Source organism: Oryctolagus cuniculus, chromosome 3 (assembly GCF_051225735.1).
Source record: "Oryctolagus cuniculus isolate XC-2025 breed Fujian yellow rabbit chromosome 3, ASM5122573v1, whole genome shotgun sequence".
NCBI classification, from domain to species: domain Eukaryota; kingdom Metazoa; phylum Chordata; class Mammalia; order Lagomorpha; family Leporidae; genus Oryctolagus; species Oryctolagus cuniculus.
In genome coordinates, this window is record NC_142869.1 from 184831990 (window position 1) to 184852821 (window position 20832).

Here is a 20832-nt window from a genome sequence, read left to right on the forward strand (position 1 = left end):
GAGAATGTGGGATGCGTTCTTGATGTAGCGCCTGAACGTGGTGCTCGCTGTTAGCTGGTGGGCAGTGCTGGCACCGTCTTGGCATTTGTTTGAGACGTCACACTGAGTGTGAACCAGACTCAGTACCAGGTTCCAAGGCCAGGCTACCGAGATGCCAGGGCAGTTTTGCCTTGTAGGTGTTGTTAGCCCATTAACGTGACACAGATGGAAGTGCGAAAGGTGACAGTGCCGGGGCCAGTGTTGTGCTGCCGGCCGAGCCTACATCCCATATCAGGATTTTGGGATTGAGTCCTGCTTTCACCTCCTACCCGGCCTCCCCACGATGTGCAACCTGGGCTCAAGCACTTGGGTCCCTGCCACCCCCATGGGAGACCTGGGGGGGGGGGGCTCTAGACTTTGGGAAGTGAAGCAGCAATGAAAGATGCCCCCTCCTCTCTTGTTCCACCTTTCGAGTAAAAAAATACATAAATAAAACCAATAAAGCAAAGTACCACCTGGACTAGGATGAGTGCTGTGGCAACCAAAGCTCTGGGTGTTGGGAGGTGAGAGTGATTGACTTCAGTGGAGTGCACTACTGGACCTGGACCTTGTAGGTTGTAACAGACAGCCTTTGCGTGGCCCGAGAGGGTGAAAGGGCATTTTCTGGGCCAACTGTGAAGGTGGGAAAATGCAGAAGGCAGGCCAACCAGAATAGCGGGAGCGAGGGGTCCTGCTGAGAGACAGCTTGGAAGGGCAGGCTTTGGAGTCCAGAAGACTCGAGGTGTGTAAGAAGGGACCATGGAGGGGTGGGTCGAGGGAGTGGTTTAAGAAGGGGACTTCTCACTGTTCTAAGAACTTGGCAGAGGCTGTGCAGAGGGAAAAGGCTGGGAGAGCAGTGAGAAGTGTCTGGATCACCCTGTGGGGACATGAACCGCCCACTGGCCACGGGAGAACCAAGGAAGAGCCGATAGCCTTGATCGAATCAGTCCAAACTGATTCTCAAGCTTCCGGGGTTGACCAAGGTGATGTCCAGGTATTTTGAACAACCAGTGCTGGAGGCCCTGCCAACAGGACCAGTTCCTCCAACCTGGGGGTGCTGGAGCCCCTGCTGTTGACACCCTTGAGGGGTTGCCTGGTGGGGAGGCCCCAGGGTTCCAGACGAGGCGCTGGGGTAGCTGAGCACTGGGCAAGCAGCCGTGTAGTAACTGGGTGTGAGAAGCTCATTGCATTAAGGTTGACCCTACAGTACAAGATCGGTGTCAGCCCACTGCCATCCCTGAGGGACTGTGGGGAGGAAATTGTGACCTTTTTGGTTCCAAAGGAACAACTTTTTGTTAAAGTTTCCTTTTGAGAGAGGACGCACATGTAAACAAGCGTCCATGCTCTGGTTCACTCCCCAAAATGCCTGCTGAAGCCAGGAGCCCGAAACTCCAGCCAGGTCTCCTGCGTTGGTGTCAGCGACTCGACCACTTGAGCCATTACCTGCCACTTGCTAGGGTGCTTTAGCAGGACGCCGGATGGGGAGTGGAGCAGCCAGGACACAAACCAGCCCCTCTAAAATGGGACGTGGATGTCCGGTGTGACCCACTGCGCCGCGACGGCTGCACCGAGACTGAATTCAGGGGCCGGCGCTGGGGCGCAACTGGTGAAGGCACCTGCATATGGATGCCGGTTCGAGTCCTGGCTGCTCCACTTCCAATCCCGCTTCCTGCTAATGTGCCTGGGAAAGTAATGGAGGACTTGGGCCCCTGCAGCCACGTGGGAGACCCAGAAGAAGCTCCTGGCTTCGGATTGGCTCAGTTCTGGCCATTGCAGCCACTTGGGGAGTGAACCAGCAGATGGAAGCCCTCTCTGTCTCTGTCTCCCCTCTCTCTGTAACTCTCAAATAAATAGAATAAATCTTTTAAAAAAGCTCAACTTTGGATTCAATGGAATGTCTGCTGTCTTGTATGCCTTTGAGCTGGCTACATTTGTTTGGGGAAAGAAGGACCAGTAGTATATGGACAACACCAGCCACACCCCTGGGGGTACAGCAGTTGCAAACCTGACATTCTTTGTGATCTATGTCCAGTTTATTCCTGAGTCTGCACGCTTCAACGTCTCCACTGGGAACACCCAAGCTGCCCTGGCCACTCTGGAGCGCATCGCCCGCATGAACCGCTCCGTCATGCCCGAGGGGAAGCTGGTGGAGCCCGTCCTGGTGAGTTCACACTCCTGAGGTCTCTGGCCACCAGGGAGCGCAGGGGAGTCCCCGAGTTGTGGGGGAGGGGGACCTGTTGTAGCCCTGCCCCCAGAGCCAGGGCCCAGGGACTGCGTTCTGCTGCACTCCGATTGCTCACATGGGAACAGCAACACTCACCTTGCAGAGCTGACCACGTGATGTGGCGGCATTGTTCATACGTGCAACGTTGTCTTAGAGCTGCATTCTCTTGTGCTGGCTTTGTCGTGTGATTTCAAGTTTATGACCACATTGGTAAGTTCCCTGAATATCATCACATCTCTGAAACAGTTTACCTAAGGTAGGAGTTAGCTTCCTTGAAGATTTGGCACAATGTGCCTGTGAAAGAGTTTGGAGGTTGTTAGAGGCTGGTGCGTAGAAATTTTCTTAAGAGTTTTTTTCAATTGTGATAAAAAATATAAAATGTACTGTATTAACCATTTTTTAAAAAATGTATTTGAAAGCCAGAGTGGGAGGGAGAGAGACAGAGGGGGAGGGAGGCAGAGAGATCCTCTATCTTCTGGATCACTGCCCAAATGGCTGCACCAGCCAGGGCTGGGCCAGGCTGTGGCTGGGAGTCAGGAACTCCACTCGGGTCTCCCAGATGAGTGGCCGGGACCAAGCAATTGGACCATCTTCCACTGCCTGCCCAGGTGCACTAGGGATTTGAATCCAAAATGGATCAGCCAGGACTCCGAAGGGCCACTGGTGTCTCTGGCAGCGGTGTAACCTGTGCCGTGACGCTGGCCCCACCATCTTTGCATCCAACGGGTGTGTGGTACTGGGGACACTCAGATTTCCCGGAGCTCTTTACTCGACACATCTCGAGCTGTACCCACGGGAAGGTCAATTCTCTGTCCCTCCCAGCCCAGCTACCACCATTCTATGTCTTGTCTCGGAAATGAACTACTCGAGGTTCATCAAGTAAGTGGCGTCCTATACAGCATCTGTCTGCGAGTGGCTTGTTGACCTAGCGTGAGGTCCTCGGGGCAGCTGTGTTGCAGTGTGTCTCAGGATTGTCGTCCTTTTTAATGATGAAGAGGATTCTCTGTCAGTGGACACGTGGGTTACTTCCACGTTGTTGCTGTTGTGGACAATGCTGCCATGAACACGATGGTTCAAGTACCCCTTCAAGACCTTGTTTCCAATTGTCGGAGTGATTTATTGGATGTGGAATTCCAGCTCATCTGATAATTCTTTAATTTTTTGAGAAATCACCAAGCTGTTTTCAATGGTGGCTCTGCCATTCTGCATTCTCACCAGTAGTACAGAAGTATTCCAGTGTCCCCACATTCTGGCCAGAGTTGTTTTTAAAATGGGATTCAATTTACTTGAAAGTAATTATCTACTTTTATATTTTCACTTGAATCAATTTTGGTTTCATATAGATAACAACTGATTCATTTAGATTTTCGGATTCATTGATATAAGTTTCTCCCAGTGTTAAATTATGAGTTTTAAAATATCTGGGTGAAAGGCCAGCGCCACGGCTCACTAGGCTAATCCTCTACCTTGTGGCACCGGCACACCGGGTTCTAGTCCTGGTCGGGGCACCGGATTCTGTCCAGGTTGCCCCTCTTCCAGGCCAGCCCTCTGCTGTGGCCCGGGAGTGCAGTGGAGGATGGCTCAAGTACTTAGGCCCTGCACCCCATGGGAGACCAGAATAAGTACCTGGCTCCTGCCTTCGGATCAACGCGGTGCGCTGGCCACGGTGGCCATTGGAGGGTGAACCAACAGCAAAGGAAGACCTTTCTCTCTGTCTCTCTCTCTCACTGTCCACTCTGCCTGTCAAAAATATATATATATATCTGGGTGAGTATATGCCCTTTCATTTTTAATAGTATTTTGTGCTTTTCTTTTTTCTAGGACCAGCTTAATAGAACTTTGTTTCATTAGACTTCAAAGTACAATTTTTTGTAGACTTTCTTTATTGATTTTTGGGGTTTCACTGATTACTACTTTTTAAATTAATTTTTAAAGGAATACAAATTTCATGCAGTTTATAAATACAACTTTAGGGACATAGTTATTCTTCCCACCATACCAAGTCTCCCGCCTACCCTGCTAGTCCTCTTCCTTTTCCTCTTCCTCTCCTATTCCTAGTATTATTTCTTTCTCCAAAGAAAACTTTAATTCAAATTTCATTAGTGCATTAGGAATATAGTTATTCTTCCCACTATCCTTCTCCTCCCTCTCCCCTTCCCAGTCCCACTCTCCATTAAGATTCCTTATCAATTAACTTTGTACACAGAAGACAAAATCTGTACTAAGTAAAGATTTTAACAATTTTCACATCCACAGACATACACACACAAACTGAGAAAAAGTTTTACAGTTAATTTTCATAATACAACTCATTGAGGACAGAGATCCTGCATGGGAAGTTAGTGCACAAGGACTCCTGTTGTTATTTTAACAGTTAACGCTCTTATGTATGATGTCAGTGACCACCCGGGGCTCTTAACATGAGCTGCCTAGGCTATGGAAGCCTTTTGAGTCCACAAATTCTTGTCAGTATTTAGACAGTGCCATAAGCAAAGTGAAAGTTCTCTCCTCCCTTCAGAGAAAGGTACATCCTTCTTTGGCCACTGCTTTCCACTGTAGTCTCACTTCATGTAGGACATTTTTTTTTGGCCACAGTATCCTGGCTTTCCATGCTTGAAATGCTCTTGTGGGCTCTTCAGTCAGACCAGAATGCCTTAAGGGCTGATTCTGAGGTCAGAGTGCTGTTTAAAGCGATTGTCATTCTATGAGTCTGCTGTGTGGACTGCTTCCCATGTTGGAACATTCTCTCTTTTTTTTTTAATTCTATCTATTATTACCAGGCACTTGATCCTATTTATATAATCCCTTTAACGCTTAATCCTATCTGTATGTTCACTTTGACACTATGATAACTTTAACACTTAAGATGGCATTTTTACCACTCACCTTAATGGGATTTGGGGCCCCATGGAAAGTTTTTAAACTGTACCCTTAGAAATAAGTCCGTAGGATTATATGCAGAACTAAACAGCTTTACAGCTACAAACTTCCTCCTCTCTCTCTTATTTCCACCCTTATTTTTACTGAGATCCATCCTCAATTGACTTTATACACATATGATTAACTCTGAGTTAAGTAAAGAGTTAAATATTATTAAAAAAAAAAAAAACCTGTTCCTCAACAGTCAAGACAAGGCTGTTCAAAGACATTGCTTCTCAAAGTGTCAGTTTCTACAGATCTTGTTTTAATGCTTTATTAGTTCTCACAGGTCAAGGGAAACATATGGAATTTGGTCCTTTGGGACTGGCCTATTTCACTAAGTATGATGTTTTCCAGATTTATCCATTTTGTTGCAAATGACTGGATTTCATTTTTTGACTGCTGCATAGTATTCCATAGTGTACATATCCCATAATTTCTTTATAGAGTCTGCAGTTGATGGGCATTTAGGTTGATTCCATGTCTTAACTAGTATGAATTAAGCTTCAATAAACATGGGGGTGAAGAGAACTCATTTATTTACTGATTTCATTTCGCTTGGGTAAATTTCCAGGAGTGGGATGGCTGGGGAATATGGTGGGTCTATTTTCAGAATTCTGAGATATGTCCATACTGTCTTCCATTTTTTCATGTGTCTGGCCATTTGGATTTCCACTTTTGAAAAATGCCTGTTATTAATCCTTTATCAGTTACATAGTTTGTAAATAATTCCTCCCATTTTGCCGGTTGCCTCTTCACTTTCCTGAGTGTTTCTTTTGCAGTACAGAAGCTTCTCAATTTGATGCAATCCCTGTTGTTAATTTTGGCTTTGGCTGCCTGTGCCTCTGGGGTCTTTTCCAAGAAGTCTTCACCTGTGACCATGTCTTGCAGGGTTTCTCCAATGTTCTCTAATAATTTGATGGTTTCTGGTCATAGATTCAGATCTTTAATCCACGTTGAGTGGATTTTTGTGTCAGGTGTAAGGTAGGGGTCTTGCTTCATTCTTCTGCACGTGGAGATCCAGTTTTCCCAACACCATTTGTTGAAGAGACTGTCCTTGCTCCAGGGATTGGTTTTAGCTCCTTAGTCAAATATAAGTTGGTGGCTGGCGTCGCGGCTCACTAGGCTAATCCTCCACCTTGCGGCGCTGGCACATTGGGTTCTAGTCCCAGTCGGGGTGCCAGATTCTGTCCAGGTTGCCCCTCTTCCAGGCCAGCTCTCTGCTGTGGCCCGGGAGTGCAGTGGAGGATGGCCCAAGTACTTGAGCCCTGCACCCCATGGGAGACCAGGAGAAGCAGCACCTGGCTCCTGCCATCAGATCAGTGTGGTGTGCCGGCCGCAGCATGCCAGCCGTGGCGGCCATTGGAGGGTGAACCAACAGCAAAGGAAGACCTTTCTCCCTGTCTCTCTCTCTCACTGTCCACTCTGCCTGTCTATATATATATATATGTTGGTTATAGATGTTTGGGCTGATTTCTGGTGTTTCTATTCAGTTTCATTGGTCTATCCATCTGTTTTTGTACCAGTACCAGGCTGTTTTGATTATAACTGCTTTGTAGTATATTTTGAAATCTGGTATTGTCATGCCTTTAGCTTTTTGTTTTTGTTGTATGAGATTGCTTTAGGTATTTGAGGTCTCCTGTGTTTCCATATGAATTTCAGAATCATTTTTTCTATATCTGAGAAGAATGTCTTTAGTATTTTGATTGTTATTACATTGAATGTGTAAATTGCTTTTGGAAGAATGGACATTTTGATGATAATGAGTCTTCCAATCCATGAACATGGAAGATTTTTCCTTTTTCTTTTTTTGCAACTTCTATTTCTTTCTTTAATGTTTATAATTCTCATCATAAAGATCTTTGACAACCTGGGTTAAATTTATTCCAAGATACTTGAATTTTTGGGTAGCTATTGTGATTGGGATTGATCTTAGAAATTCTTTCTCAGCCATGGCACGGTCTGGATATACAAAGGCCGTTGATTTTTGTATGTTGGTTTTATGTCCTGCTGCTTTACCAGACTTTTCTGTGAGTTCCAATAGTCTCAGTGGAGTTTTTTGGATCCCCTCTATATGGAATCATGTCATCTCCAGATAGGGATAGATTGGCTTCCTCCTTCCCAATCTGTGTCTCTTTGCTTTCTTTTTCTTGCGTGATGGATCTGGCTAAACTTCCAGGAGTATATTGAATAGCAATGGTGAGAGTGGGCATCCCTGTCTGGTTCTAGATCTCAAAGGGATTGCATCCATCTTTTCCCCATTCAATAGGACCTGGCCATGGGTTTGTCATAAATTGCCTTGATTGTGTTGAGGAATGTTCCTTCTATACCCAATTTGCTTAAAGTTTTCATCATGAAAGGGTGTTTTTTTTTTTTAATCAAATGCTTTATCTGCATCTATCGAGATAATCATATGTTTTTTTTCTTCAGTTTGTTAATGTAGTGTATCACATAGATTGACTTGCAAATGTTGAAATATTCTTGCATATCAGGGATAAATCCCACTTGGTCCTGGTGAATGATCGTTCTGATGTGTTGCTGGATTCAATTGGCTAGTGTTTTGTTGAGGATTTTTGTATCTATGTTCATTGGGGAAATTGGTCTATAGTACTCTTTCTCTATTGTATCTTTTCAGGCTTAGGAATTAAGGTGATGCTGGCTTCACAGAAAGAATTTGGGATGGCTCCCTCTCTTTCAATTGTTTTGAATAACTTGAAAGATTATAGCTAGTTCCTCTTTAAATGTCTGGTAGAATTCAGCAGTGATGCCACGCATCTGGTCCTGGGCTTTTCTTTTTTGGGAGGGTCTTTATTACTGATTCAATTTCTGTCTTGGTTATGGGTCTGTTTAGGCTTTCTATGTCCTCATGGCTCAATTTAGGTACATTGTATGTGTCCAGGAATCTGTCCATTTCTTCTAGGTTTCCCCATTTGTTGACATACAACTCTTTATAGTAGTTTCAGATGATTCTTTTTATTTCTGTGGTGCCTATTGTTACATTTCCTATTTCATCTAAAATTTTATTAATTTGGGTCTTCTCCTTTTTTTGTTTAGTTGGGCCAATGGTGTGTCAATTTTATTTATTTTTTTCAAAAAAAACCACTCTTCATTTTGCTGATCTTGTATTTTTGTATTGTTTCAATTGTTTATTCTCTAATTTTAATATTTCTTTTCTTTTACCAGTTTTGGTTTTGGTTTGTTGTTTTTCTAGGTCCTTGATGAGTTGATAGCTCATTTATTTGGTGCCTTTCCAATTTCTTGATGTAGGCACCTATTGCTATAAACTTTCCTCTTAACACTACTTTTGCTGTATCCCATAAGTTTTAATATGTCATATTGTTACCTTCATTTGTTTCCAGAAAGTTTTTTGATTTCTCTTTTGATTTCTTGAGTGACCCACTCAATGTCTCCATGTGTTTGCATACGCTCTAGGGATTCCTGAGTTGCTGATTTCCAGCTTCATTTCATTGTGATCTGAGAAGATGCATGGTATGATTTTGAATTTTTTGAATTTACTGAGACTTTCTTTATGGCCTAACATGTCGTCAATCCTAGAGAATATTCCATGCACTTGTGAGATGAGTTTGTATTTTGTGGCTATAGGATGAAAAGTTCTGTACATAGCTGTTAGGTCCATTTGGTCTATAGTGTTGACTAACTGCTGTTTCCTGGCTGATTTTCTGTGTGGTTAATCTGTCCATTGCTGAAAGCAGAGTATTGAAGTCCCCCAATACCATTGTATTTGAGTCAGTGTCTCCCTTTAAATCCATTAAAGCTTCTTTTAAATAGCCATGTGCCTGCTGGCACCATGGCTCAATAGGCTAATCCTCCACCTGCAGCGCTGGCACCTCAGGTTCTAGTCCCGGTCGGGGCACCAGATTCTATTCCGGTTGCTCCTCTTCCAGTCCAGCTCTCTGCTGTGGCCCGGGAGTGCAGTGGAGGATGGCCCAAGTGCTTGGGCCCTGCACCCCATGGGAGACCAGGAGGAAGCACCTGGCTCCTGCCTTCGGATCAGCTGCAGTGTGCTGGCCGTAGCAGCCATTGAGGGGTGAACCAGCAGAAAAGGAAGACCTTTCTCTCTGTCTCTCTCTCTCTCACTGTCCACTCTGCCTGTCAAAAAAAAAAAAAAAAAAAAGCCATGTGCCCTGTGATTAGGTGCTTATACATTTATAATAGTGACATCTTCCTGTTGAATCAATCCCTTAATCATTGCATAGTGCCCTTCTTTGTCTCTTTTTTAACAGTTTTTGTGTTAAAGTCTATTTTGTCTAATGTTGTGATAGCTACACCAGCTCTTTGTTGTTTTCTGTTGCTGTGGAGTATCTTTTCCATCCTTTCACTTTCAGTCTATGCATCTTTGTTGGTGAGATGTGTTTCTTGTTGGCAGCAAACAGATGGTTTTGTTTTTCAAACCATTCAATCAGTCTGTGTCTTTTAACTGGAGAATTGAGGCCATTTACATTCAAGGTGACTGTTGGTAAGTAACGACTTTGCCCTGCCATTTTCCATAAATATTCCTATTGTTTACTTTGGATTTCCTTTGGACTTGTACTGGGAGAGTGTCTGCCTTCATCTTTCATGGTGATGACCATGATTCTGTGTTTTCTTTTGTAAGGCTGATTGGGTGGTCTCAATTCTTTCAGTTGGTTTGTCATGGAAGGTCTTTATTTCACTGTCATCCATAAATGAGAGCTTTGCAGGGGATAGAATTGTCAGTTGACAGTTTTTTCTCTTCAGACTTGGACTATATCTCGTCATTCTCTCCTAGCCTGCAGGGTTTCTGATGAGAAGTCCACTGTGAGTCTAGTTGGAGATCCTCTGAAAGCAACCTGGTGTTTCTCTCATGTACATTTTAGAATCTTTTCTTTGTTTCACTCTGGTGAGTTTGATTACAATGTGTCATGGTGAAAATCTTTTGGTTATGTCTACTAGGAGTTGTGCTTCCTGTACTTGGATGTCCCTTTTCCAAATTATGGAAGTTTTCAGTTGTTAATTCACTAAAAAGGCCTTCTAATGCGCTCTCTTCCCACACCTCAGGAGCTTCTAAGACCCATGTGTTGGGTCGTTTGATAGTGTCCTATAGATCTCTGACAGTGTTTTCTAGTTTTCCAAATTCTTCTTGTTTTTGGTCTTATTATAAAAATTTTTGTGATTTGTCTCTAAGTTGGATATTTTTTCTGTTTCACTGATTCTGTTGTTAAGGCATTTCACTGCATTTTTTATTTGTTCTATGGGATTCTTCATTTCCAAGATTTCATTTTGATTTCTCTTTAAGATCTCAATTTCGTGGGAGAAATTTTCTTTCATGTCATGTACAGATTTCATTAGTTTGTGGATTTGCTTGTGATAACTAATGAGCAATCGTACAATCAACTTTTTGAATTCCTTTTCTGGCATTTCTTCAATCTCATCTTCACATTCTAGTATTGAAGTGTTGTGCCATTTGTCTTCCTTATTCTTGTTTCTTTAATCGCTGTGTTTATTATTTGGCATTTGTGGAAATACTCCTTGGTTTCCTTATTTTTCCCCTGTGATGGTTTTTATCTTTGGACTATGCCTCTGTGGCTTAGTGGAGTGTCTGCTTTCTCAGTGAGTACCTGGAGGCACGTGTTGTGCACTGTTCAGCACTCCAGGTGAAAGGAGTGCCCATGGTGACACCCAGGTCGGCTTGGTAAATCTCATGGTTTTTTTTTTTTTTTTTTTTTTTTTTTTATTCAGGGGAGGTTTGTTCAGCTCTGACATAGTCTCAGCTCACCTCCTCTCCTCCAAGGACACCAGCGTCTGGGCACCAGTACCAGTAGGCATAGTTTTGTCTGTTCTGCCACAAGAACCACACAAAGGATCTGTGCAGTCCTCAGTGGAAGCTCGGGTTCCCCAGCAGTGACCCTCACCAGGTCCCCAGGGAGCCCTGATGGTGTAGAACCTCCCACAGCACTGCCCAGTGTCCCAGCCACGCCTGAGACCTCCCACACAGCCTCCGTGTTTTCAGTCCTGGCACACGAGCCTCCCACAGCCACGAGCACCCAGCCCTGTCAGGTTTCCTCGCTGGACTTAGCAGTCTCGTGCAGCTGGTTGCTGAGCACACGGCAGGAGCTGGCACAGCTGTTACGCTCATCAAAAATGGCGCCCAGGCTCAATCAGCTTGTTACAGGAGCCGGTTGCAGGGTGGTCAGGGAGAGAAACAAGCCCTCCTTTTGTTTTTTTCTCTCCTAGCTTGCTGGGTACGCTGTCCCCCACAGGGCTCCAAGCCACATCCCCACAAGGCTCCTCCCACAGCCTCTTGCCAGTAGCTCTGGTCTCACCTCACTCTCCAGCGCTGGTGCTGAGGGTCTCAGCTGCCTGAGTCCTGAGTTGTGCATGCCCACGCCCTCCACACAGGTCCACTGTGTCCCTCTAATTTGCGTGGAGTTTTTTCTGCTGTTTTTCCCTAACTCTTCCCTGAGACTGCACTCTCTCCATGTTTTTAAAACTGTCTTCTCCTGGACTGGAGCCAATTCTGCCATCTTAATACAGAGCTATTTTGTTCCTATTTTACTCTAAGTGCTTGAGTTCAGTACTTGGATCATATATTTTCAGTCTTTGATTTGAATTTTAACTTTACTAGAGAAATATCTCCCTCCATCTGGTGTTTCACTCCTCAAAAGCCTGCAACATCGAGGGCTGGACCAGGTGAAGCCAGGACCAGAAACTCAGTCTGGGGCTCCCACGTGGGTGGCGGGGACCCTGCCACTTGAGTCATCACTTGCTGCCTCTCGGAGCGCACATCAGCAGGAGGCTACATTTGTAGTGGAGCCAGGACTCAAACCTAGGAGTCTGGGAGGGGCTGAGGGCTTCTCCGGTGGGATCTTCACCATCGCTCCATCTTAGCTGCTGCACCAAGCACCCATCCGCTAAGCTGCCTTTTCATTAGCACTGATGTCTTCCTCTCCTTCCCATTGGGTTAATGTGGCTTTATTCGTAGTATTTAGATTTGATTTATTTATTTGAGAGGCACAGTTACAGACAGTGAGAGGGAGAGACAGAGAGAAAGATCCTCCATCTGTTGATTCACTCCCCAGTTGGCCGCAACAGCTGGAGCTGTGCTGATCCAAAACCAGGAGCCAGGAGCTTCCTGCTGGTCTCCCACATGGGTGCAGGGGCCCAAGCACTTGGTCCACCTTCCCCTGCCTTCCAGCTGGATTGGAAGTGGAAGTGGAGCAGCCAGGACTAGAACTGGTGCCCACATGGATGCAGGTGCCACAGGCAGAGGATTAACCTACTGTGCCACCTATTCTTAGTATTTAAATGTTGGATCCGGGTTCAATTGGATATTTTTAAAAATGACGCTTTGTTTTTAAAAACTTAGCTTTGTTATATCCAGATGGCTAACTAGTTGTGCTGTAGGATTTTATTGAATTATCCATCTCTTGAGTGAGTATTTGAATGTATTTTTAACAATTTATTCTGTTCTAATGATTTATAGATTCAAATGTGTGTGTGTGTGTGTGTGTGTGTAAATAGTTACTATATGGTAGAACATTGTTGGGAAAAAGATAAGTCTCTGGTCCAATATGACACTGTTTTAATTATAATATGTTGATGTGGTTTTGTTGTTGTTGTTGTTTTTTGTTTTTTTGTTTTGTTTTGTTTTGTTTTGTTTTGTTTTTTACCTCTGATAGGGTAAATTCCCTTGGTTAAATTTCTTTTTTGGAAGTTTCTAAGTTACTTTTCCTGGGCCTATTTTTAGAGAATAATTTTTGAGTCACTTTATCAAGATCTGCTCTCACCTTCCTCTCAAAAAAAAATCCCATGCGAGTTTCATTGGGGTTTTGTTGGCTTCATGGCTAGTGTAGAGAGACTCCCTATCATATTACATGCACCTGTCTTGCTACAAGGATATATCTCCATTATTCAAGTGTGTGTTTCTCAGTGGCATTTTACAGCTACTCATATGAATCCTGAGTATTTCTTATAAAATCTATTTTTGTCCACTTTATTTTTAAAAATTCTCTTACAAATGAAAGCTTGAAAGACTTTATCTGGTTCATATCTTTTTTTCTATGTTGTGTGGCTGATATTTATTTATTTATTTTTGCGCTTGTTCTCTGAAGTGTTGTTATAGCTCCTAATCCTCGTATCGACAGGATGTGCCAGCTTTCTGCTGGCCCAGTGCACCTGTTCTCACAGAATCTCTTGGGAACTTGTTGAAGAAGTTGTTTGGGGAATAGCAAGCAACATCTCTGACATGAAGATTGGGCATATCTGGGGGCTCGGCTGGCCCCCAAGTATTCAGTCCTGGTCTACGTCTGTGTTCCAGCTCTACATCTTTCTCTCTCCATAGGATGTGGTGGGACGTTAGAAAGGTCATAGAAAAATGGAATAAAAGCTTTTTTGGTGCAAAATTTTATAAAAATGCAGGTTTTTTCATAATACATGTTTTGAATGAATTTCTTGAAGACACCTGTAATAATTCATTTAATTCTACTTTCCAAACTTTTTGAAGTACCTTCATATTCAGGTTGGAGTTGAGAAGTGCATAAAGCCCGGGTTCATCTGGTGTGAAACAGAACTCCGTGTCTTCTTCCAGTCAGCTTTGTGAAGCTGCTTCCATCTTTTCTTCCTTCCTTCATATTTTCTTGTTAAAAACCATGGTTAGGGGCAGCATTGTGGTTAAGCCCCTGCTTCAGGGACTGGCATCCCATCTTGGAGTGCAGGTTCGAGTCCTGGCTGCTCCACTTCCTACAGCTCCCTGCTAATGCACCTGGGGAGGCAGAGGACGATGGAGACCCTGGTGGCCCAGCCCTAGCTGTTACAGCTATTTGGAAAATGAACCAGGAGATGGAAAAACCTCTCTCTTCTCATTCTGCTTTTCAAAAACATAAATCTTTTTAAAGAATCATTATAAAATACACATAATAGAAAATTTGCCTTTTAAACTGTTTTTACATGTTGAATTCAGTGGCATCAGATATGGTGACAATGTTGGGTAGCTGTCGCTACTATTAACTTTACAAATCAGCTCAGACACGGTACCCGTTAGGAGGTCCCTCCCCGCTCCCTCTCGCCTGCGCCTGTGCTGCGCTGTGGAGCTGCGTGTGCAGAACTGTGCCGCGCTGTGCCTGGTGCTTCTCGCTTCGCATCCCCAGCCAGCGTGGTCTGCGGTCTTCTCACTCCGCTGCGTCCCCACTGACTCCAGCGTCTCCCCACCACCACACTCGCCCAGCTCCCAGGGCTCACTGGCGCAATCACCCAATAGTTTAAGATTTTTTATTTGAAAAGCAGAGTTAGATAGAGAGGGAGACACACATCTTTGATTTGCTGGTTCACTCTCCAAATGGCTGCAACAGCTGGAGCTGGGCTGGGCAGGAGCCTGGAGCCTCTTCCAGGTCTCCCACCTGGGTGCAATGGCCCAGGGACTTGGGTCATCTTCTGCTTTCCCAGGCACGTTAGCAGGGAGCTGGATTGGAAGTGGAGAAGCTGGGACTCGAACTGGCATGCATATGGGATGCCAGCATTGCCAGCAGTGGCTTTACCTGCTATACCACAGCACCGGCCTCTCACACAATCTTTGTATCTTCAGCCAACTCCTCAGCTCATACCTGTGTGATCTTGCCCAGCACAACTGTCAGACATGCTTCAAATGACACATCCATCCCATCTGCTCAGGACTGTTAGCGCCCCCCCCCCCACCCCCGCCATGGCAGCTGGGTGAAGCCTGAATTCTCACCCTGGCATTCAAGGCCTTCCGTGTCTTCATCAGTCATTTGACAGAGAGCACATAGGTCAGGGATAGGAGGAGGGCGAAATGCAAGCGTATCAGGCGTCTGGCAGAGTGAAGAGCCCTCGGCACCAGTACAAGGACACCAGCAGTACAGGGAAAAGCTGTTGGCCCCATCGGGGCTGGCGTGGCCGGGGAGAGCCTGTCCTGGAGCTGAGACGGGTGCAGGACCTGGCCTGCAGATTTGGGGTGTTTGGTTGGTGGTGTGTGTGTGTGTGTGTGTTAAGATTTGATCTATTGACTTTTAAACTCGTTTTTACTTTTTTTTTTTTTTAATTAAATTTTATTTCTTTGAAAGGCAGAGAGAAGATCTCTCTCTGCTGGTTCACTCCCTAAATGCCTACAACAACCAGGGCTGGGCCAGATCAAAGCCAAGAGACTGGAACTCAGGGCTCTTGTGTGGGTGGCAGGTGCCCAGATACCTGAGCTGTCACTGGCTTTCATCTCCACTGGGTGCTAGCAGGAGCTGTCGCTTGTTGCTTCTCCGATGGGTGCTAGCAGGGAGCTGGGGCTGAAGGAAAGGAGCTGTGGTGCAGGTGTCCTGGGTGACCTTTATGTTGTTTCTAAAGATTATTAGAGACAGAGACAGACTTTCCACCCACTGTTCACTCCCCAGACGACTGTAATGGCCAGCCAAAGCCAGGAGCTTCATCTGGGTCTCCCACGTGGTGGCAGGGGCCCCAGCACTTGGGACATCTTCCATGGCTATCCCAGGCTCTTACCAGGGAGCACAATTGGAAGTGGGGCGGCTGGGGCACACACAGGTGCCCATGAGGATTGGCGGGTTTGCCTGCTGCACCACGATGCCCCCCCGCCCAGTGAAATCGTAACTGCTGCACCAAGTCCCACCCTGGGCTGCGGCTGAGTGTAGGACAGCACGTGCGCAGTAATCGGAACTCACGAGGACTGAGCACCCCGGACATTCTTCCCGCTCATAACTGTGCTTAGGTAAGGTATTCGCACTTTGCTTCCCGTACTTCCGTGTTTTCCGGAACCTGATAGCGGAGCAGGAAACCTGAGCTTTCTTCCCAAGGATTGCGAGGGCTCTATTAGTCTATTTCCCGAACTTTGAAAATAAGCTCTTGTGGGTTCAGAATTCAGGCGGCTACGATATCCCCGTCAGGTAACTTCTGCCTTGCTCCCATGGTACCCACAGCCACATCTTAGCACGCAAAGCATGGTGGGAGGGCTAATTGCTTGCCAAGCGAGGCTGAATAAATGGAGCCATTGTGCATGGTAGAGAGTGGACATAATCTTTAAGTGGAGTTCGGTTGTCAACAGTATAAATGAAATCAGTGGCGCAAAGTAAACCTTAGCATACTGAGAACTTGCAGCGGGGTCAGCACTCCGATCAGGCGGCCCAGCCTGGTTTTTGTTGTGCGCCCCGAGAAGCAGGTGCAGGGACAGCGGCTGCGAGACGGAGGAGCCCTCAGGCTCCTGTTCCATCCCCTCTCCTGCTCTTCCTCCAGGCCTGCTCGTCCACATCCTGCCTTCCCCGCCCCACGCTCTCCCTCCTCCTGCACCTCGTCCCCTACCTGTCTCTCCTCTCCCACCTAACACCTCCCTGCCCTCCCGCCTTCCCCACCCCACGCTCCTCCTGCACCTCTGTCCCCTCCCCACCTCTCCTCTCCCACCTAACACCTCCCTGCCCCCCTCCTCCCGCCTTCCCCGCCCCACGCTCCTCCTGCACCTCTGTTCCCTCCCCACCTCTCCTCTCCCGCCTAACTGTGGCCCCTCCTCCTGCCTTCCCCACCCCACGCTCGCCCTCCTCCTGCACCTCTGTCCCCTCCCCACCTCTCCTCTCCCACCTAACTCTCCGTGCCCTCGTGCCCTCCCCCCTCCCGCCTCCCCTGCCCCACGCTCCTCCTGCACCTCTGTCCCCTCCCCACCTCTCCTCTCCCACCTAACACCTCCGTGCCCCCCTCCTCCCGCCTTCCCCGCCCCACGCTCCTCCACCTCCTCCCCTCCCCACCTCTCCTCTCCCACCTAACACCTCCCTGCCCCCCTCCTCCCGCCTTCCCCGCCCCAAGCTCGCCCTCCTCCTGCACCTCTGTCCCCTCCCCACCTCTCCTCTCCCACCTAATGCCTCTGTGCCCCCCACCTACTCCCGCCTTCTCTATCCCCTTCCTTCCTCCTCCCCCCTCCCTCTCCAAGCCCGTGAGACGCTTTTGTCCCTCTGCACAGTCCGGTGTCGACAGTGGCCCTGTGCAGACAGAACTGCCTTCCAGTCCCTGTCTGGTGCTGAGATGAGCACCACATGGAAATGGGTCACTGAACGGAGCCCAGGGGCCTAGCGGCGTCTGGTGAGTGGTGTGGGTGGGACTGAGCCAGGCAGGGCGAGGCGCCTCAAGGGGACTGAGCTGGACATGGGATGAGCAGGAGGAGGCCTCGCGCGGTGGCGCCTCGGCAGCTGGGCTCCAGGGCTCGGAGATGCAGGGCGGAGCAGGGGCCGCTCTGGAGGTGAGATGAACAGGTTCTCCCATTTGGTTTAGAGCCAAAGCTTCCGAACCAAATGTTTTTTTAGAATGAAATTTAGGCCGGCGCCACGGCTCACTAGGCTAATCCTCCGCCTAGCGGCGCCGGCACACTGGGTTCTAGTCCCGGTCGGGGCGCCGGATTCTGTCCCGGTTGCCCCTCTTCCAGGCCAGCCCTCTGCTGTGGCCCGGGAGTGCAGTGGAGGATGGCCCAGGTGCTTGGGCCCTGCACCCCATGGGAGACCAGGAAAAGCACCTGGCTCCTGGCTCCTGCCATCGGATCAGCGCGGTGCGCCGGTCGCATCGCACTGGCCGCGGCGGCCATTGGAGGGTGAACCAACGGCAAAGGAAGACCTTTCTCTCTGTCTCTCTCTCTCTCACTGTCCACTCTGCCTGTCAAAAAAAAAAAAAAAAAAAATTTAAGATTCACTAAGTTCAGCTCTGTGGCCTCTCAGTGACACTCAGCACAGTCATAGCTGAACTCATGGGGCCGGGGAGGGGTGGACGGGCAAGCCTCAGGTCTGGGCTTCGGAGACCTGGGTGCTAGGCTGCTCTCAGTGGCTGTGTGGCCTTAGGTAAGACTTACCCTCTCTGGGCCACGTAATTGTTTAAAGTTTTATTTATTTGAAAGAGTTACAGTTAGAGGAGAGAGGTCTTCCATCTGCTGGTTCACTCCCCAAATGGCAGCAACAGCCAGAGCTAAACTGATCCGAAGCCAGGAGCCAGGAGCTTCCTCCAGGTCTCCCACGTGGGAGCAGGGGCCCAAGCACTTGGGTCATCTTCTGCTTTCCCAGGTGCATTAGGGAGCTGGATGGGAAGTGGAGCAGCTGGGACTCAAACGGCCCTCTTGTATAATGTGAACATCGCGGTGGCTGCTTCGTCCACTGTGCCACGGGGCCGGCCTCATGGGCCACGTACTCTTTGTTGGTCAGGGTTGTGCAGGCGATGAGGAGGCAAAGCCTGTTAGTTAACTCGGGTGAAAGCGGGGGCTTTGCTTGCCGCACTCAGCCCCAGAGCCCTCCAGGAGCTGCATCAGAGCCCTGGGAGCCAAGGCCTCCAAGTCCCCTTCAAGCTCTGTCTGTGGCCACAGCATGCGGGAGACCCCGGGCCACGCTGCAGCCTCCCTGGAGATTCTGTGAGAGAAGGGTGCTGTGTATCAGATGGAGCGTCCTCGCCACACCTGGAAACCCTCTGCGCGGTTGTCCGCAGCCCATCCCGACTACTTCATCCAGAGGTGTTGGAATGGGCCCGGAGGACGGACAAGGATGCGTCCGATGCCTGCCCCTGGAGACGGAGACGTCGGCCGTTTTGCTCCCTTTCACACTTCCACCATCACCTCACACAGCCTCTTGCTTATTCTTGATGTTTCATTTTAACGTGAATGTAGGACTCTCCCCCCAAGTCCCCCTCCCTGCACAGCGCTGGTGAGGAGGAGGAGGGAGAAAGGGTTAGAACCTCGAGTTCCCTGGGTTTGGCTCCTTGCGGTTGAGAATGACAAGCCCAAGGCCTGAGTGGCAGAGATGAATGTGTGGAAAACAGTTACCCAGGGTCTGGTTCCTGCATGCGCGTTTGGTTCTCTGATCTCAAACTCTGGACACAGCCTTGGTCATCCTTAGGCTGCTCAATGGATTCCGTCTTCCCTTCCCATCACCCAGGAAAACAGAGGAAGATTTGCAGACTTACTGGATGCTAAGTACTTACGGACCACGCTGCAGATCTGGGTCATATGGTAAGAATGTGACTATTTCAGAACCTGTCTAAATGGGCACCCGCTGAAGTGAATCCACCCTGGGCGCAGGACCAACCCCAACCGTAGCCAGCAGCGCTTTCTCTAAGGACACCGGAACTGCCACCAACAAAAACAAGTGGATTGGCCGGCACCGCGACTCACTAGGCTAATCCTCCGCCTTGCGGCGCCGGCACACCAGGTTCTAGTCCCAGTCGGGGCACCGGTTCTGTCCCGGTTGCCCCTCTTCCAGGCCAGCTCTCTGCTGTGGCCAGGGAGTGCAGTGGAGGATGGCCCAAGTCCTTGGGCCCTGCACCCCATAGGAGACCAGGATAAGTACCTGGCTCCTGCCATCGGATCGGCGCCGTGCTCCGGTTGCAGCGCGCCAGCAGCGGCGGCCATTGGAGGGTGAACCAACGGCAAAGGAAGACCTTTCTCTCTGTCTCTCTCTCTCTCACTGTCCACTCTGCCTGTCAAAAAAAAAAAAAAAAGTGGTTCAAGTCCTTAAAAAGAGACGGGAAAGACCAAGATGGTCTACAGCCAGTCTTGTGATTTCTTTGAAGGAGCCCCTAGCTCGCCTCTCACCTTCTGCAGCCTGGTCTCTGTCCGGACGTCCCAGAGACGGCCCTGTGGGTCCCCAGGCCTGCTTCAGTGGGATGCACCTGAGTGGTCCTCGCTGCGCTTCTCTGCATGGTGCCCTTGAGTTGGTGGGGATTTCCTCAACAGGACACACGAGTGGCAAGTGAACAGCGAGGGATGAGTTTCCCATTAGATGAGGAACTCGGTGTCATGGAGAACCTGTTAGGTGAGCTGCCAGCTGAGAGGGGAAATTTGCAATCTAGAGCTATATACTTATCCAACCAGTTATGTCTACATAACATGTACAAGGATGCTTCCAAAAGTTTGTGGAAATGGAATTCAAAGGCAAGTTTATCTTGGTACAAAAAAACTTTGAAATCCATGCATACAAGGGGTCTTGAAAAAGTTCATGGAAAATGAATATTGTGAAGAAACTATGCATGGATTTCTAAGTACTTTTGCAGAGAGAGAGAGAGGGAGAAGAGTGGGAGGGAGGAGGGAGAGGTCTCCTCTCCACTGGTTCACTCCTAGGCTGTACCACGTGCAAGTGCACACCTGTTGGCAGCAGACATTTCTGTGAGTGCTGTGGTTTCGTGGTTGACAGGAGAGCTGGGCTTCCTGTGCCCTTTGCCTTCCATGCTGTGTCCTTCCACTGGTGACGCCTTCCTTGCGTGCTCCCCGTGATGCCACTTGTCCTGCAGGTGTGGTAGAAGCTTTGCCCACAGATGTTCTTCTCTCATTTCCAGGCTGGGGATCTCTTTCGCCTACTATGGGGTTATCCTGGCCAGTGCAGAACTCTTGGAGCGGGACCTGGTCTGTGGCTCGAAGTCGGACTCGGAAGTTGTGGTGACTGGGGGGGACTCGGAGGAGAGCCAGCACCCCTGCCACTGTCACATGTTCGCCCCCTCTGATTACCAGACCATGATCATCAGCACCGTTGGCGAAATTGCTTGTAAATGTCTCTCTGTGCGCTGGGTCCCTCTCTGTCTTGGGTGTGGGAGGAGAGAAGTGTGACCTGTGCCATGGCTTGTGCTCGCTGGATGACCAAGTCCCCAGATCACACCGACGTGGCTCCAGTGTGGACTGGTGTGGACAGAAGCCTAGGGGATCACAGTCTTGTATCTGTTCTAGGATG

At 48.2% G+C, this 20832-nt stretch overlaps 1 protein-coding gene across 15 annotated transcripts in view; it reads left to right on the top strand.

Moving 5' to 3' along the window:
- Positions 1-20832, top strand: part of SVOPL (SVOP like) — a 69651-nt gene that overhangs the window by 22600 nt on the left and 26219 nt on the right. For 14 of the 15 annotated variants that reach the window (XM_089329696.1, XM_089329692.1, XM_089329689.1 and 11 more), the window contains 3 exons: positions 2051-2179; positions 19048-19121; positions 20444-20649. In XM_089329696.1, coding sequence (XP_089185822.1) covers positions 2051-2179; positions 19048-19121; positions 20444-20649 — 409 coding nt within the window. Of the gene's footprint in view, positions 1-2050; positions 2180-8593; positions 8651-13284; positions 13512-19047; positions 19122-20443; positions 20650-20832 lie in introns of those variants that run through there. The other variant, XM_089329704.1, reaches the window with a different exon arrangement.